Source organism: Sorex fumeus, unplaced genomic scaffold (assembly GCF_029834395.1).
Source record: "Sorex fumeus unplaced genomic scaffold, SorFum_2.1 ptg000095l, whole genome shotgun sequence".
Lineage (NCBI taxonomy): Eukaryota > Metazoa > Chordata > Mammalia > Eulipotyphla > Soricidae > Sorex > Sorex fumeus.
In genome coordinates this window covers 5,235,975-5,252,157 of record NW_026606152.1, presented here as the reverse complement: position 1 = coordinate 5,252,157, position 16,183 = coordinate 5,235,975, and the positions used below count along the sequence as shown (strand labels likewise).

General features: G+C 45.8%; 1 protein-coding gene across 1 annotated transcript in view; it reads left to right on the top strand.

Annotated features, from left to right (window-relative positions):
• Nucleotides 1-16,183, top strand: part of SLC2A9 (solute carrier family 2 member 9) — a 55,788-nt gene that overhangs the window by 14,975 nt on the left and 24,630 nt on the right. Inside the window, exon 5 of the mRNA XM_056132962.1 lies at nucleotides 10,757-10,902. Within this exon, the coding sequence (XP_055988937.1) occupies nucleotides 10,757-10,902 (146 nt within the window). The remainder of the gene's footprint in view (nucleotides 1-10,756; nucleotides 10,903-16,183) is intronic.

The window sequence follows — 16,183 nt, the reverse complement described above, 5'->3', positions numbered from 1 at the left end:
TTCCGGCTGGACCTCATGCTCATTATCTCCTTTATTTCCATATGGGGCCTGCGCTCTGCATGTAGGAGATCCCAATCTCACCCCTAGAGATTGCCAATTAGTGAGGGATAGAGAGCTATTCAGTACATAAGGGGGGTGTCAAGGTGGGCAGGAGGACAGCTGTCTGAGGCCTATCAGCAGGAGGAAGCCTAGGAGCAGAGCTGGACTCCACCCTGGGCATGAGGGAAACCAGGGCAGAGAGGAGAGTAGAGGCCCCAGGCGGGAGCAAGCCTGGCGGGCTCCAGGAGGTGCTGGGTAGGGGATGAGTCAGACAGGAAAATGACTGGGTAAGTCTAAATGGAGGCTGAATCTGTATTGAATAAGAAAACAGTGATAATACAGAGCAGTAGAAGTGCGTGGGCGTGTGTGTGTGTGTGTATGTGTGTGTGTGTGTGTGTGTGACATAAGAAAGAAAATTTAAATATATGGCTAAAATAACACATAAAACAGGAAGGCATTGAATGAAGCATTGTCTGGGTAATACTAAAACTACTAATTTACACTGTGGTACAATAAGATTCAGATATGTAAAATAATCTCTAGGGCAACTCTTAAAGTAGAAAAAATAGCTAATGACAATAAAAATAATTCAGAAGAGGCCAGAGAAGAGAGAAAAATAGAATATGGAACAGTGGGATATATATGTACAAACAATAAGCTGTTCTATTTAAACACAAATACATTAAATCATCCCAATGTAAGTAGACAAAACACTTGACTCAAAGATGCAAATGGTCAGATTGGAGAAAACAATTGCCCTATATGTGCTGCTTAAATGAGATATGCCTTAGAAATCAGGGCGTGGAAAGGCTGGAAGGAAAAATCAAGGGGAAAAAAAAGTACTTCTGCTACACTAGTCCCCAGGCTGGCAGAGAAATACTAACAGCCCAAAGAGATTTTATAACAAGGGAGCTTTATATTTACCAGTAGTGTAACCATTCTGAATCTGTCAGGCATTTAACAAGCATCATTAAAAATAAATACACTAAAAGTTAGCCAATGTAAAAATGAAGAGTAATCTTTCTACAAATGACAGACTTTCTCTAAATTTCTCCTAAATAAGGATAAATCAGCAGTATATTGAAGTTTTGAGCAATATAATTTAACAAATACGAACTAATTAATATAGAGGGCACATGAAACCTCCAAATAGTAAGACACACATTCTTCATAGCAGGCACAAGTCATTTACAAAAATCAATCACGTGACAGAGCTGGAGTGATAAGACAGTGGGTAGGGCGCTTGCCTTGCATTTGACCGACCCAGGTTTGATCCCAGGCATCACATATGGCCCCTGGAGCCTCACCAAAGTGATCACTGAACACAGGTCCAGGAATAAACCCTGAGCACTGCCGGGTGTGAGCCCAACACAAGCAAAGCAATCAAGCAATCAATTCCCATGATAAACAGAACATAAAATGATGGTATGGTAAGACATAGTTGGATTGAATCAGCTATGGAAGATTGGACTAACATTTGAAAAGCAATCAAGGTAGTTTATATGCACAGAATATATGTTAAGACAAGATCATACTATTGCTAGTTACTTGCTGAGAATCAATATCATATACATGAGATTCTTATTTTAAAACTCTTGTCAATACAAAGAATAGAAGGAACATTTGTTAAACCAAATAAATCCTGTCCACAAAATCCCATAGCACTCCCCACATGAAAGCCTGTCCACAGATATTCACTTCACCAGCATGAGTTTGCGTTTCCTCTGGGCGGGGAGCTCAGCATGATGGCGTTCCCCCTCGAGGCAGCAGGGTGCTGAGGTCCAGCTTGGACAATGGGCACACGGTGTTTTCACGCTAAGATAGGAGTGTTGGCATCTTCGCCACCGACAATAAACACATGAAACATTTAAAAGGATCTTGTAAAGTGCTCAGACAATAGCCAGGAAATGGTAACAGCCCAAATGTCTAGCAACAGATGAATGAATAAAATCTGTGGTCTGTATGCACAAGGGAATATTAGAAACAATGAAATTATAAAGTTTGCTTGAATGTAGCTGGAACTGGAAAATAACAAGTTAAACACAATAAGTCGGGAGAAGGGCAAATACGAGATGATGTCACTCACATGTGGAGTACACACACACCAAACCGGGGAAGATGATGACAGGCCCAGGCCTGGGGTCACAAAACTGAACACCAAGCACTGGGAAAGAGGGAGGTGAAGACTGAACTAGAGTGACACAGGGACAATGGTGGAGAGTAGTGGGCACTTTGAGTGGTATCCTATTAAATATTAACTTCTTTGCATAGGTTAGAATCATATAGTAATTAATCACAACAAATTGACTTTTGTTGATTTATCTTCTGATCATTCTATTTGCTATTTCTTTAAGTTTAGTTCGAACAGGTAATATGAAGTAAATTTGTTACATACTCTCCAAGAGGGCAGTCTGGAGGCAGCAGGAATTCTGGGACACTGGCAGTGAAATTGGTGTTGCAACGATTGTATGCCTGAAACAATTCTATTATGACAGCCTTGTAAATCATGGTGCCTTAATTAAAAACAAATAAATAAGCATAAAAAGAATGAAAACTTTAAAAAGTAGCTAGACTGAAGGTGTGTCCTGTAACTAGGAATAAGTCTCTCGTTTGATGAGCCATTTCAAATTCAATTCTAGCTAAGAACTCTACACACAGTGTTTATGATTCACTGTTAAATTATACCAATGAGAAAAATAAGAGTTGAGTTAAACTCACAAATGTTTAAAAGTAAATCATTAGATTATTTCTATGTGCAAAATACTACAAAAATCTAATCTATAAATAAACTTCAATTTGGCTAGTCACTGTCACTGTCACTGTCCTCCCATTGTTCATCGATTTGCTTAAGCAGGCCCAGTAACATCTCCATTGGAGACTTTCATTGTTACTGTGTTTAGCATATCGAATACATCACGGGTATCTTGCCAGGTTCTGCCGTGCAGGCGAGATACTCTCGGTAGCTTGCCAGGCTCTCCAAGAGAGGCAGAGGAATTGAACTCGGCTCGGCCATGTTGGCTGCGTGCAAGGCAAACTCCCTACCGCTGTGCTATTGCTCCAGCCCCAATTTGGCTAGTAGGGTAATCAAACTGGATAAACATTCAGTATACACATATATTTTATAATACTAGTTTAATTTTCTTTTTCTCTTTGACCTGCTCGAGCAAATCGACGATCAACGGGAGAGCCTTTACCTTTACCTTTATCTTCTCTTTGACATTTGATAACACCAAAAGCAATTGTATGCCTACACAGAAAATGCAATGCACACAATCTACCACTTAAAATCTAATGAAAATCACTCAGGACCTCAGAACCAGTTCAGCAAGGAGTGTATGCCTAACCACAAAAATCTATACAGTACCATGGAGAGAAATTGAAGACGAATAAATGGAAGGATGTTCCATGCTCATACATCAGACAGATCGTGATTCTATTTGTTCTCTCACGATTGATCTCCATGACCTATCAAATTGGTCAGACCCCTGTATGTTTGGTAACATGCAAGTTGTAGTTGCTTCTAAGGATCATCTGGAGATTCAAAGTGCTGAATGTTTGCAAGGAAATCCTCCCAACAAAGGTAACTGAGAGAACTTCATTTGCCGATCCCAACATGTGGTAAAGTTACTGTGATGTAGGCAGGATAGATGGTGCCATGAGGACAAGAAATGGGCTTCTGAGGATTACCCATACTCGTGCAGACACTTAAACTCTGACAAAGGTGTCCCTCAGGGCTGAGGGAAAGGGGTGTCTGTTTAGTGGATTGTAGGATGACATTGCTTTGTCCTTCCTCCACAAGGAGCTTGGGTTTATCTGGTTACACCCACCACAGTGCTCCTGAGGCATTTCCATTCCCTTGTGTTTATCTGTAAATTCTTCCCTATGCTCTCCTCCCCAACCAGTTAATCAGCTTTCCCCCTAATCAGACTCTATTAACTTGTAAGGTTAGATTCCTCAGAAATCTATGATTTTATGTGTATGAGTGAAATATTGCCTTTCTCCTCTCCTTATGCCTTATGAACAGTTTACTTTAAAGCAATGCCCTTTTTGTATAGATACAGAAGACCATTAACATTATGCTTTGTAACTTAGGATTTAATTGGCTTTGAATATTATTCACTCCCGGGCATCTGCTTTCTCGACTTAAGCCTCGGTTGCCCTTAGTTCCTAACACCCCAAAAGCAGGTTCCCGACGAGGGACTGAATGGACTCAGGGCAAGCGGTGAGCTACCCTGGGATCAAAATGGGTCAGGCCAAAGTGCCATGATTCTTAACTATAAGTTAAGAGTTTGATCATAGACAAATGCTGTCATGATCCAAAGGTAACGACGAGACTAGGATCCTGCTAGGGGTGGGAAAGACTATCTGGCCTGAGCATTGTAGTCTGAGATCGAGATGGCCCTAGGAGGGCAATTCTATAAGTTTAAGATATTTCTTACTGTATCCATACAAAATGATTTATATTATATATGCTTATATGCTTGTCGGACAAGGAGAGGAGAAGCACACCCATGGGATTCCGCTTCTAGGGTGGGTCGTCCTGCTGAAAGAGGATCTGTCCTAGGAACGGCTTTCCCTGAGGGAAAGAATTCTACCCCTATTGATTGTGACCACACCTATGTGTAATTATTACCCCAACCCCTCATGCTTTGGGTTTTAACTGCACTATAAGAGTGAGCTGGGGGATCAGAAGGAAGAGAAGGAGGATGAAGGGGGATGGAGAAGGAGAATGAAGTAGCATGGGGGAGGAAGAAGCAGAGGCAGAGGCAGAGAAGGGAGACTGGTGTGATTGGAATAAACTGCGACTAAGACCAAACAGCCTGGCCCTCGTTCCTTCCCTTGCTTGCCCATCACCATCAACCTCCCCAGGGTAGGGCAAGCGGCATGAGACTACCGAATGCGGGCGGCGGGAGAGATAGAGCCACTGCCGCTGTGCTGTGCCCCCTTTTTTGAGTTTACACATCTGGGGTCCCTGGGTGGGCACGAACCACCAACCTAATGTCAGACTCAGGGCGGTCACCACGATTGGAGGCAGCAACATCCCCGTGCAGCTCTGACTTGGTGCCTGGAAGTTTTGACACAAAGTTTGTTTGCAAATAGAACGCTGTGTGCATCGCATCCCTGGTGATTAGACAGGAAAGGGTTCATGCTAGCAACCCTGAAAAAGATCCCCTTTTGCTTAGTGTGTAGTCGTATGGCACACATACACAAGCCATTTCTACAGTCATTTAGCTCCGTGGAAAACGCTTGTATCCATGCTCTTTTGTTTATTTGTCTGCTTTTCTCTGCAGCTTCTGTTTAGTTTTGAGATCTTTTGGTTTGTTTTTTGTTCTGTTCTGTTTTTATTTTTGTTTTTGGGGGGTCACACGCAGCTATGCTCTGGGGGTTACTACTGATTCTGTGTTCAGGAGTCACTCCTGGCAGTGCTCAGGGACCATATGGCGTGCAAGGCAAGCATCTACCCCCTCTACTAGCTTTCCGGCCCCATCTGCAGCTTCTCTTTGAAAATTGTCTCTGGGGTGAAGTATAGTAAAACCGAGTTCAGCCCAGCAAAGACTGTATCTCTCTTGACATTTTGACATTTTAGGTGATTAAGAGTGAACTTTGAGCGCTGCTTATCCTCTTACACAAAAATCAATACTACGTGGCTTACAGCTCTAAGTCTGAAAGGGAAAACAATAAATATGCCAGGAGGTGACATAATACATTTCTACTGTTTGGGGATTAGAAATGATTTCTAAAACAAGATAGAAAACACTTTGAAAGTTTAAAAGTAAATGAATCAATAAACTACATTAAAATTAAAGACTTCAATTAATTTTTTAAAATACCACTAATGAACAGTAGAGAACAAGAAAATAGTCCCAGTGAATGAAATTGCCAATGGGCTCATATCCAGTGTACATTAAGAATTCTAACATCAATTTTATTTTTAAAGACAGAAAACACATTACAAAAATGGTTGAACTGACATCTACCATAGTGACAGTAGAAATATAAAGTTTCTTAAAGAGATACAAATTATAGCTACAAAGACTAAAATTAAAAATCCTGATAATGCCAAATTTGGTGAATGTGTGGACCAAAGAATAGTTTATTCATCTATCAAAGAGGCATAGGTCAGTGTGATTATTTGAGGAAATTGGTTGGTTTCTCATGTATGTGTAAGCTCACCCCCACCCCATACACACACACCCCCACTGCTTCTTGCATCTGTCAATCCCAAAAGACAACCAGACAGGAAAACCACAGACATGGACACAAATGCACACATCTCTACGTGTACATGTATATATATATGTGTGTGTGTATATATATATTATATTATATATGTGTGTGTGTATGAGAGAGAGAGAGACCAATTCCAAGTATTCTTGCACAAAGACTTGCACAAGAATAGTTATAGGGGCATTAGTAGCAGTAACCCCGAGCTGGAAAGCATTTGAAGCAGTGGGAAGGGAGTAGGGGGTAACACGATGATGAATTCTCACTTTGGAACGCAGCATTTTAACAGTGCAAGGGACCACATTACAATCGCGCATTGTCAGGCAGATGCTCTTCTCTTCTATGTGGACACAAAAGAAGCAAATGTCCCATGATTCATTTGCTGATCTTTGCTGATGGTGGTTAGGCTAGGGCTGCCCTGGGGAGGGGTGGAGAGAAGCAGAGGCTGCTCTTCCATGGCACCAGTATTGTAGGTCGATTGTCAGCTCTGTCTATTTGGTGATAATTCCTCAAACTGCGCACACACTTTTTGCTCAGTTTTGTAACGTGCATCCTATTTGATTTTCAGAAGCTAATCCTGTGTTCAGTGACACGCTTAGCTTTGGAGTGGACTCTAATTTTTTACCACCACAGTAGAAAAGTGAAAATTTTCCTTGGTCCTCAGAGTGTTTCCTTCAATGTTTATTTATGTCTCTGATCCTCCCAGAGAATATTTTCCTCTGCTCCCTTCTGTGTTTCAGCTACTAAAATGACTCTAGGCAGACTCTGGAAATTAGGCCAGTTCTGTGTGTGTGAGCTCACCGCCCCCCCCCTCCCCCACTGCTTCTTGCATCTGTCAACACCAAAAGACAACCAGACAGGAAAACCACAGACATGGACACAAAACAACAGAAGAAACGGTCAGAGAATGTGCATCCACGAGACGGTCACGTGTGCTTCTGACTCCTTCTCTTGCATCCCTTACTAATATGTCCTTAGACCTACCCCTGCCCTCCCTTCCCCTCTGCTCAGGCCCCAACAGTTCTGCAAGAAAAGAAGTGGTTGAGAGATGGATGCTATCATGGGGCCCACAGTTTTATAGTTCAGAAAGTTGTCAAATGCCAGTAACCCAGAACAACTGTTGATGTTTGAGATACAAGCCAGGAGACACCCTTGGAACCGAGTCTACAGTAACCAATCTCAGACCCAGTGGTTTCCAGGACCTAGGATTTACAGTACCAAAACCAACACACTCCCAGGAAAATTAGGATCAGTCAACCTCTCGTCTTTGTGTGAGCCGTGTCCTCTGTGTCTCTGGTCTAACTACCAGCATCTTACTTTTCTACTGCTTCACACGGGGCAAGTGACAATAGTCACAATTTAGGATGGTTGACACTCTGCCAAGAATCATCATGCTTTGGGTGCATTTGTATTGCGCGTGGCGGCCTCCTGAAGGAGGTGTTATTATGCCATGGCAGAGAGGTTCTGCTCACACACCCTCTTCCCCACCAGCTGTCTCATCTCCTGATTAGATTTTTGTGCGATGGTGTTAACTATCCCCACTGAGTGAAAAGAGCCTTTGGGCAAGAAAAGCAACATTTTTTTTAAAGTGACCACATTGTGAGTCGAAGACTTATAGTGATCTAATTCCCACCATAACAGTAATAGAAATGATTGCGCTACTTTTACAGATGAGGAAACTGAGACTGAGAAGCTGATTAACTTGATCAAGATTGCCTAGTGAGGAAGATGGTCCCTGGACATGTATCTCTGTATGTTCCCTCCCCTCAATTCCACCATCTTCCAGGCAAAAGTGAGCTTGATTGATCGGTGGCCAAAAACTTTTTCTGTGAGCCCAGAGGCTCGCAATACGTGTGTCTTAGAGAAAACTCAAATGCTGTCTGATTTGCATTGGGATTTTGCATGCTATTCCTGTCTCTGCTCAGGGATTGTCTTTGTCTTGAGGGCTAAGTTTCCCCAGGCTGAGGTGTGCTCAATGGGCAATGGGTTGCTGGTTGCCTTCATTAATGTTTCTGGAAAGATCTGCCAGAAACTAAACTCTTGTATTGAGCTTAACTGGAAGCACACTGAGAGGTGGGTACGGTGTGTTGGGAAATGTGCTAAAGGCACTGGAAAGCAACTCTGAGTGCCCACCCAATCTAGGGAATATCCAGGCCAGGAATAACAAGTGCCGCCGACACCCATTCACACAGTGCCCTGTCATGAGTGAAGCGCTGCTTCTGTCCTATTTAACTTGAGAAGAAATCGTATGAAGCTTGGCTTGGTTCTTGTTCCCGTTTTATGCATAGACAAACAGGTTGAAAAAAACAAATTCCCTTCCCCTCCCCACCCACAAGCCCTCCAGACTTGTAGGGATTTGACATGGGAGTGGGAGCCTGTGGTCTGTGCTTTCGATGACCCACAAGTCGGCCTGGGGTAAGAGCATCTGCGGGCGCTACAAGTCAACCATGCCCAGATGCAGTTGGAAAACAAGATTTCTGGACACTGACAAGACCTCATATTTCTCCCCCAGCCCCCAACAAACTCGTGTGTGTGTGTGTGTGTGTGTGTGTGTGTTTAAACATTTTGCAAAGTAAGGAAACTTTATTTAAAAGGGAAGAAATAAAAGATAACACATTAAGGAGAGAGCTCTCCTCTCCAGAGAGAAGAAAATCCAATGAAGCAAGAAAGGAATTACACACCCCAAGTTGGAATGCAGAGTTTCCTGGAGTGAAAATGCAGGAGTTACTGAATTCTGCGAAATATTTTTATAGCTACTGCTTTTTGTTGAAAATATTAGTCATCAATCTCTGTACATGTGAATTTTTTCTTTTTTTTTTTAATTTTTATTAGTGAAACACCGTGAGGTACAGTTGTAGACTTACAAATTTTTGTGCTTGGGTTTCAATTATACAATGATCAAATACCCATCCCTCCACCAGTGCCCATTTTCCACCACCACTGATCCCAGTATCCCTCCCAACCCCCATTTCCCCCCATTCCACCCTGCCTCTGTGGCAGGGGATTCCCTTTTGTTCTCTCTCTCCTTTTTGGTGTTGTGGCAATCATGTTTGGTCTATAGTCTACTTTCAGCGTGGTTCTCCCATCCTGGGAGGATCCTCCCAACACCCTTTATTTGGTGCTCCCTTCTCTATCTGAGCTGCCTTTTCCCCTAGGATGTGTGGCTGGCCTCCAAGCCATGGAGTAAACCTCCTGGTACTAATCTCAGTTATCCTTGTGGTTAGTCTCCTATTTTGTTACTTTATGTTCCCCAGATGAATGCAATCTTTCTATGCCTATCCCTCTCTTTCTGACTCATTTTGCTTAGCATGATACTTTCCATGTAGTACCACTTGTACATGTGAATTTTTGAAAGGTTCTGGGGTCATCGGTTGGTGACCTGGTCTACAAATTGCTGTCAGAGGTCCTGACTGTATCTGAGGGCTGTGATTTCTATAGAGAGATTAATTAGCTAGTGGAGGAAGCTCAAATGCTAGAACCAGAAAACGAATCAGTGAGGAAAATAATCGCTTTGGGCCCCTCTGAGTGTCAATTGGTGACCAGGGAAACTTACTCGGCCTCTCAGTATCTCAGTTCCTCATAATTAGGAAGAGAGTAATAGTAGGAAATTTACTTGAAAATATTCAGAAAGTAAATAAGTTCATATATGTAGTAATGTGAGAAGGATCCCTGAAGCTCGGTAATCACTAGTTGGCTATTGGCATTATCACCATGACCATGACTACCACAACGACTATGACCAACACCACAGCCACCTTCATTAAAATCATTACCACAATCACCACCACCACCATCACTATCCCTGCAACCACCATCACCACTACCACCACCATCGGCCATCCCTACAAACACCATCACCATCATAACCATCCCATAATCACCATCACCACCATCACATCACCATCCCTACAACTACCATAACCACCATCACCATCCCTACCACATTATCATCACCACCATCATCCCTACAATCACCATCACCACCATCACATCACCATCCCTACAACTACCATCACCATCACCATTCCTACCACCATCATCACCACATCATCATCCCTACCACTATCATCACTTCCATCACCATCCCTACAACCACAATCACCATAGCACCACCAACAACAACCCTACCCCCACCATCATCATCACAATCATCACCATCATCACCACCATCATCCCTACCACCATCACCATTGCTACCACCACTATCATCATCACCACCATCACCAACACTTTCACCAATCCCTTCACCATCCTTATCACCACCACCATCATCATCACAGATGCCAGCACCACTGTTGCCATCCCACTGCCATCAGTCACCACCCGCTATCATGTGCACCCCCTTAACTATTTTCTCTTCTGTGAAATCCGCCTCCCAGCCCTCCCCTAGGACCCTATCGTGTACAGCCCAGTGGAGTGCTTTGTTTGTCCAGAGCAAAGCCAGGGAAGGTGCTGTGCCCAGCCCTCTCACTGCCACCTGCTTCCTCCCCAGGCATCTCCCTCACTGCGCTCCCCATGTACCTGAGTGAGATCTCACCCAAGGAGATCCGCGGTTCACTGGGCCAGGTGACAGCCATCTTCATCTGCATTGGTGTGTTCACTGGGCAGCTTCTGGGCTTGCCAGAGCTTCTGGGCAAGGTAAGAGCCGCTCTCCGGCCAGTGTAGTCTGTTCTCATGTCCACTCACAGCCCCCTGCCGGGGAAGTGGGGGGGCCTTCCAGAGCCAAGTAAGGAGCTGGCCCCGCCTCCAAGGCTGGTCGCTAGCTCCTGGGTGCCTGAGCCTTCCCATCCATGTTAGAGAAACGTCGTTGAGTTCCTCTGGTTGGGCTTGACTTTGTTTCAGAACCTAAAGAATACTAACTAATCTGAGCAGCCCAAAGCATACCTGTCCACTCCCTCAGTAGAACTGGCAGCTCACCCAACAGTTCACATAGGGTGTTTGGCAGACATCCGCCCAGACAGACTAGATCATTGTTTCCTTGTTTGGGGCTTGCCCAGAGGCTCACAAAAGGCCCAGACATGCTCCCGGTACAGAGCACCTCGGCTGGTGGGTCACTGCCAGGGGTGCTGCTGTTCACAGCATCATGCCTGCAGGTCTGGGGTCCAGCTGGGGTTGCCCACATGTCCGGCATGTGTCTTAAAACCTACACTGTCTCTCAGGTCCCATAGAGTTGGGACTTTTTCTGAAGTTTTCTGAACCAGGCCTAGCACATTCTTCTACAACCTAGCGTGCTTGTTTGAATATTAATTCACTCCAATTCGGTCATCTTCCCAAGACATTTTCTTAGCTCGAACTCACAAGTCTTTGTTGGGATCGGGAGTTCCCTAGCCCTGGGAGGCACGGAGAGACCAGATAGACACAATTCCTGCAGGAGTAAAACGGGGTTTATTTAGACCAGCATGCTGGGGCTCCGCAGCATACCCCAAAAATGGGCAGTGGCTGAGAGCCCCGAACTTCTTCAAAGGGGATCTTATATAGGCCTTCACTGGCCGTTACAGCAAAGCCCGCACATTTCATAGCCAATAGATTTGTAACAACATATACTTTCTTAACCAATCCATTTAAAAGTACCTCACTCCTTAGCCTATAGATTCAAAGATCAGCATTTACGTACATTGATTGTCAGCACAAGCAAGGTTATAGCTGGAATCATTAAGCCTTAGGTAATCTCCCTTGACCATCCTTGTTTTGAGTTACCCAAGTCTGCAGGGTGCTTTAGTGAGACAATACACTCCAAGAAAGGGCAATTTCCCCCAAACACCGCATCCTGAGTTATCCTTTACCCAAGTCTGCAGGGTACTTTACTGAGACAATACATTTCAGGAACAGTAAATACACCTGAATCCTGTCACATTTGGTTTAGAAAGAAGTTATGCCCTGTTCACTTTCCAAGTCCCCTCTCCCCCAGGTGCAAAGCAGCCAAGCAGTTTTACAGAAAGCAATGTTGCAAGTTAGCTGAAGCACGCAAAAAATTTGATGCCCTAATATGGATTCTTTCAGTCTTTCCTTCGCACATCAATCTAGGAAAGCTATAATTGCACAGCCCCGGGTGGGCACGTGGGCGTGGGGGCCCACTGCCCAGATCTGCCCCCAGCACCATCACGCTCTTGCTGTGGGTCTTTGAGTCGGTTGCTGGGCCTCTCTGGACCCGTTTTCTTACCTAGTCAGCGAAGCTTAAAATGGCACTGCCTCTGTGGGGTTTCTGGGATTTGAAACAGGGAAGACACGGCAAGAACTTAGAGCCAGGGCACTGCCCCGTGGCCAGTCCACATCTCAGCCCACTCGCCTTGATGGGATCGGGAGTTCCCTAGCCCTGGGAGGTGCAGAGACCAGATAGACACAATTCCTGCAGGAGTAAAACGGGGTTTATTTAGACCAGCATGCTGGGGCTCCGCAGCATACCCCAAAAATGGGCAGTGGCTGAGAGCCCCGAACTTCTTCAAAGGGGATCTTATATAGGCCTTCACTGGCCGTTACAGCAAAGCCCGCACATTTCATAGCCAATAGATTTGTAACAACATATACTTTCTTAACCAATCCATTTAAAAGTACCTCACTCCTTAGCCTATAGATTCAAAAATCAGCATTTATGTACATTGGTTGTCAGCACAAGCAAGGTTATAGCCGGAATCATTAAGCCTTAGGTAATCTCCCTTGACCATCCTTGTTTTGAGTTACCCAAGTCTGCAGGGTGCTTTAGTGAGACAATACACTCCAGGAAAGGGCAATTTCCCCCAAACACCGCATCCTGAGTTATCCTTTACCCAAGTCTGCAGGGTGCTTTACTGAGACAATACATTTCAGGAACAGTAAATACACCTGAATCCTATCACACTTGGTTTAGAAAGAAGTTATGCCCTGTTCACTTTCCAAGTCCCCTCTCCCCCAGGTGCAAAGCAGCCAAGCAGTTTTACAGAAAGCAATGTAGCTGAAGCACGCAAAAATTTGATGCCCTAATATGGATTCTTTCAGCCTCACAAGGCTGGGTTGGCCACGCCACTTTGCTTCTCTTGTACAGATGAAAATCCCAGTTTCCAGGAAGTTGAAAATTTCCCTAGTTCCTTCTGGAGGAAGACAACTTCTGTCTTTGCATCTGTAAAATCTGTGAGCTGTTTATCCATGAAATAGCGTATCGTTCCTTCGAGTCTGAATGAGAATCTGGCTGGATAAAGTATTATTGGTGAGGCGTTCATTTCACTGAGCTTCTGACTTTGAAACCTCTAAAACTCTTGACTCCTTTGCAATAGAACCAAAGTCCTCATTTATTTGTGTTAGGGGGACAGAACGAGCAGGGGCTCCCCAAACTTTAGTGATGGGCGAACAATTCATTGCAGACCTCAATTCTTCTCACCTCACCACCCACTACGGGAGAGTGTGGGTTTGTCATCAGCAATGCAAGGCTTCCTGAAAACCCAGGAAGGAAAGAGCGTTTGATTTGGGGGAGAGTGTGAAAAGTGGGTTCATCCCCCCCCCCCCCCCCCCCCCCCCCCCCCCCCCGTCAGCAGCCCTCCAACTGTGCCACCTATTGAGATGTTCTCCAGAGACTCACACCCCTCCTCTCCTTTGAGGAATGAGGAGTGTTTCCCCAGGGGGTCTCCCACTGATGAGAGAAGCTTCCAAAGAGTTTCTTTTGAAAGGAAAGAAGAAAAGCAGCCAACAGCAGGCCCCTCACTTTGCATTCCTCCCCCCTCTCCCCACCTCCCCCACACTCTAGAGACCGGCTCTGTTCCTGTCGGTGAAGGTGACGCGGGATTGTACCCTCAGAGTCGCGCTCTGCAGCGGGCTGATGCTGCATGCAGTCGCCTCTGTCTCTCAGTAAGCACTTGCACAAATGGCCAGAACTCCTGAGTGAGGCCTGGCTCTGGGACTGCAGGCAGACACGGGCAGGCCGCACAGCTACAGGGTCAGAGCTAGAGGTTAAATGCAAGCTGTCATTCCCTGCAGTTGCTACACGACCCTCTATGGGGTGCAGGAGATAGCTCAACAGACGGCTGGGAACAGACTGCTCCGTGCTCATGACCTGCTGTCCCGCCAGCTGGTCTGGGGTTAACTCATCTCCAGCTAGAGCTCCAAATAGCAAGGTGCATCCCCCCGCCTTTGGCTTTGTGGCCCCCTTCAGTCTCGTCCTGTCTCGGGGGACCGTTGGAAAGACAGAGCCCAGAGGCACAGACCCCAATGCCTCGGAACATCAGGTGCTGCCATACACACTGGCAGCCTTCAAGAGCCGGAGAGGCAACAGCCAGGCGCAGCGTTCACCTCCCATTCGTGATTCTTGGAACAGCTACGAGAGTAGGAAAAAAGGCAGGAAGCTTCTAGCTGATCGATTGACCCAAAACTAGGGACTAGGATGAGGGTTTGAGGGAAAGCAGGAGATCTCTGGAGAAGCAAGAAGTTTTGGGTGCATTTGCTCCTAAGACATAACTTGTAAGAGATCGCTGGCTCTTCTAGATGTTTTGAAGGTAAAGTGCCAGCAGCCAGCCTGTCCGAGCCAGGTTCGATTCCTCCACCCCTCTCAGAGAGCCTGGCAAGCTACTGAGAGTATTCAGTATTCAGTATGTTTTTGCAAAGCAGTTCCTACAAAACAGTAGAAGGAGAAAGAGAGGGAGAAGCCCAGCCAAAACACAGTGTCAGGCAGGCCTTGTCCTTTAATGCCCCGGACTAGACCTTAGACAGTTACTTCTATTCTCGGATTTGGGCACACCAGTATCTACTCCAAGGGCTGGTTTCATAAAGACACCAGGTTAAAAGTGCTTGTGGCTGTGTTCTGTACACTGTTTTCCCCTGGCCATCATGTAAGGATCCTGTGTCTGCCAAGTGAAGCCCACTCTCCAAATCCACCCCATTGCAGAAATGCTCACCATGAGCCAGAGAAAAACTGGTTGGAGGATTCTGAGAGTCGGGGGAACAGGCTGCTGACACCACAGGGGCTCCCGAGTGTGAGCTCCAGGACTCATCTCCAACAAGAGTGAGAGTCTCATTTCCTAGAATCTCTGGGAATCTAGAATTCTAGTTTTGTTTCCTAGAATGTCTGGTGGGGGGCGGGCACGCATGAGCAGCTGTCAGGAAAGAGGTAGAAATCCTCCAGTGTGTCATGTACAGGGCAAGAGCAAGGCTGCCTCAGGGAGCCTCGGGAAGATGTGTCTACAGAGTCACATTTAGGCCATGTCCAGGCCATGCCGGACGTCCTCCATAGTCAGAGCAGGTGACTCAGACCCAGGTGCCCCCTGGCAGCTCCCACGTTCTGCTATTTGCCCATCTGAAATGTGGGCAAAGGTCTACATTCCTCATCAAGCCATCCACTCCGGGCACCTTTCAACCCCCTGAGCCACCTCCTCTGTCCGTCCCCATCCCTGCCCATCTGGGACTGATGTCGGTGGGCCCCACGGGTGACTTATATGAAGCGGGGAGGAGAAAGACAGTCACTTTCTCCCCACCCGCCTCTGCCACTCGGGACCCAGGGTTGCTGGGTTCTTGTCTCGCCTCGCAGAAAGGAATTTCAGGAGTAGACAAGCAGTGAAGTAAATAGATTTTATTTGGAGGATTTTTAGGTATGGAGGGAGGGAGAGAGAGTGAGAGAGTAAAGTTAGACACGAAAGCATGAAAGTACACATCTCAAGAGGGGAGATGCGGGCGACACATGTGCTCGGGCACCACATGTGCTCGGCCACGTGGGCACAAGCAGCACATGGGCTCGGGCAGCAAATGCGCGTGCTTCCTTTGTTCAAGGTGGCCTTTATAGGGTTCCTCCAACCTGCCCCCACGTGGGGCTTCTTCCCAGGTAAATGTCCTGTTGCTAAGGAGGTTGCCAGGGAGGATGGGTGTGGTGATGGTTTTCTTTGAAATTTCTTTCCTGGCCTTTTGTTCCTAGAGGAGCTTCTTTGGGTCTGTTGCTGGAGCCAGGTGAGGGTCTTATCAAGCC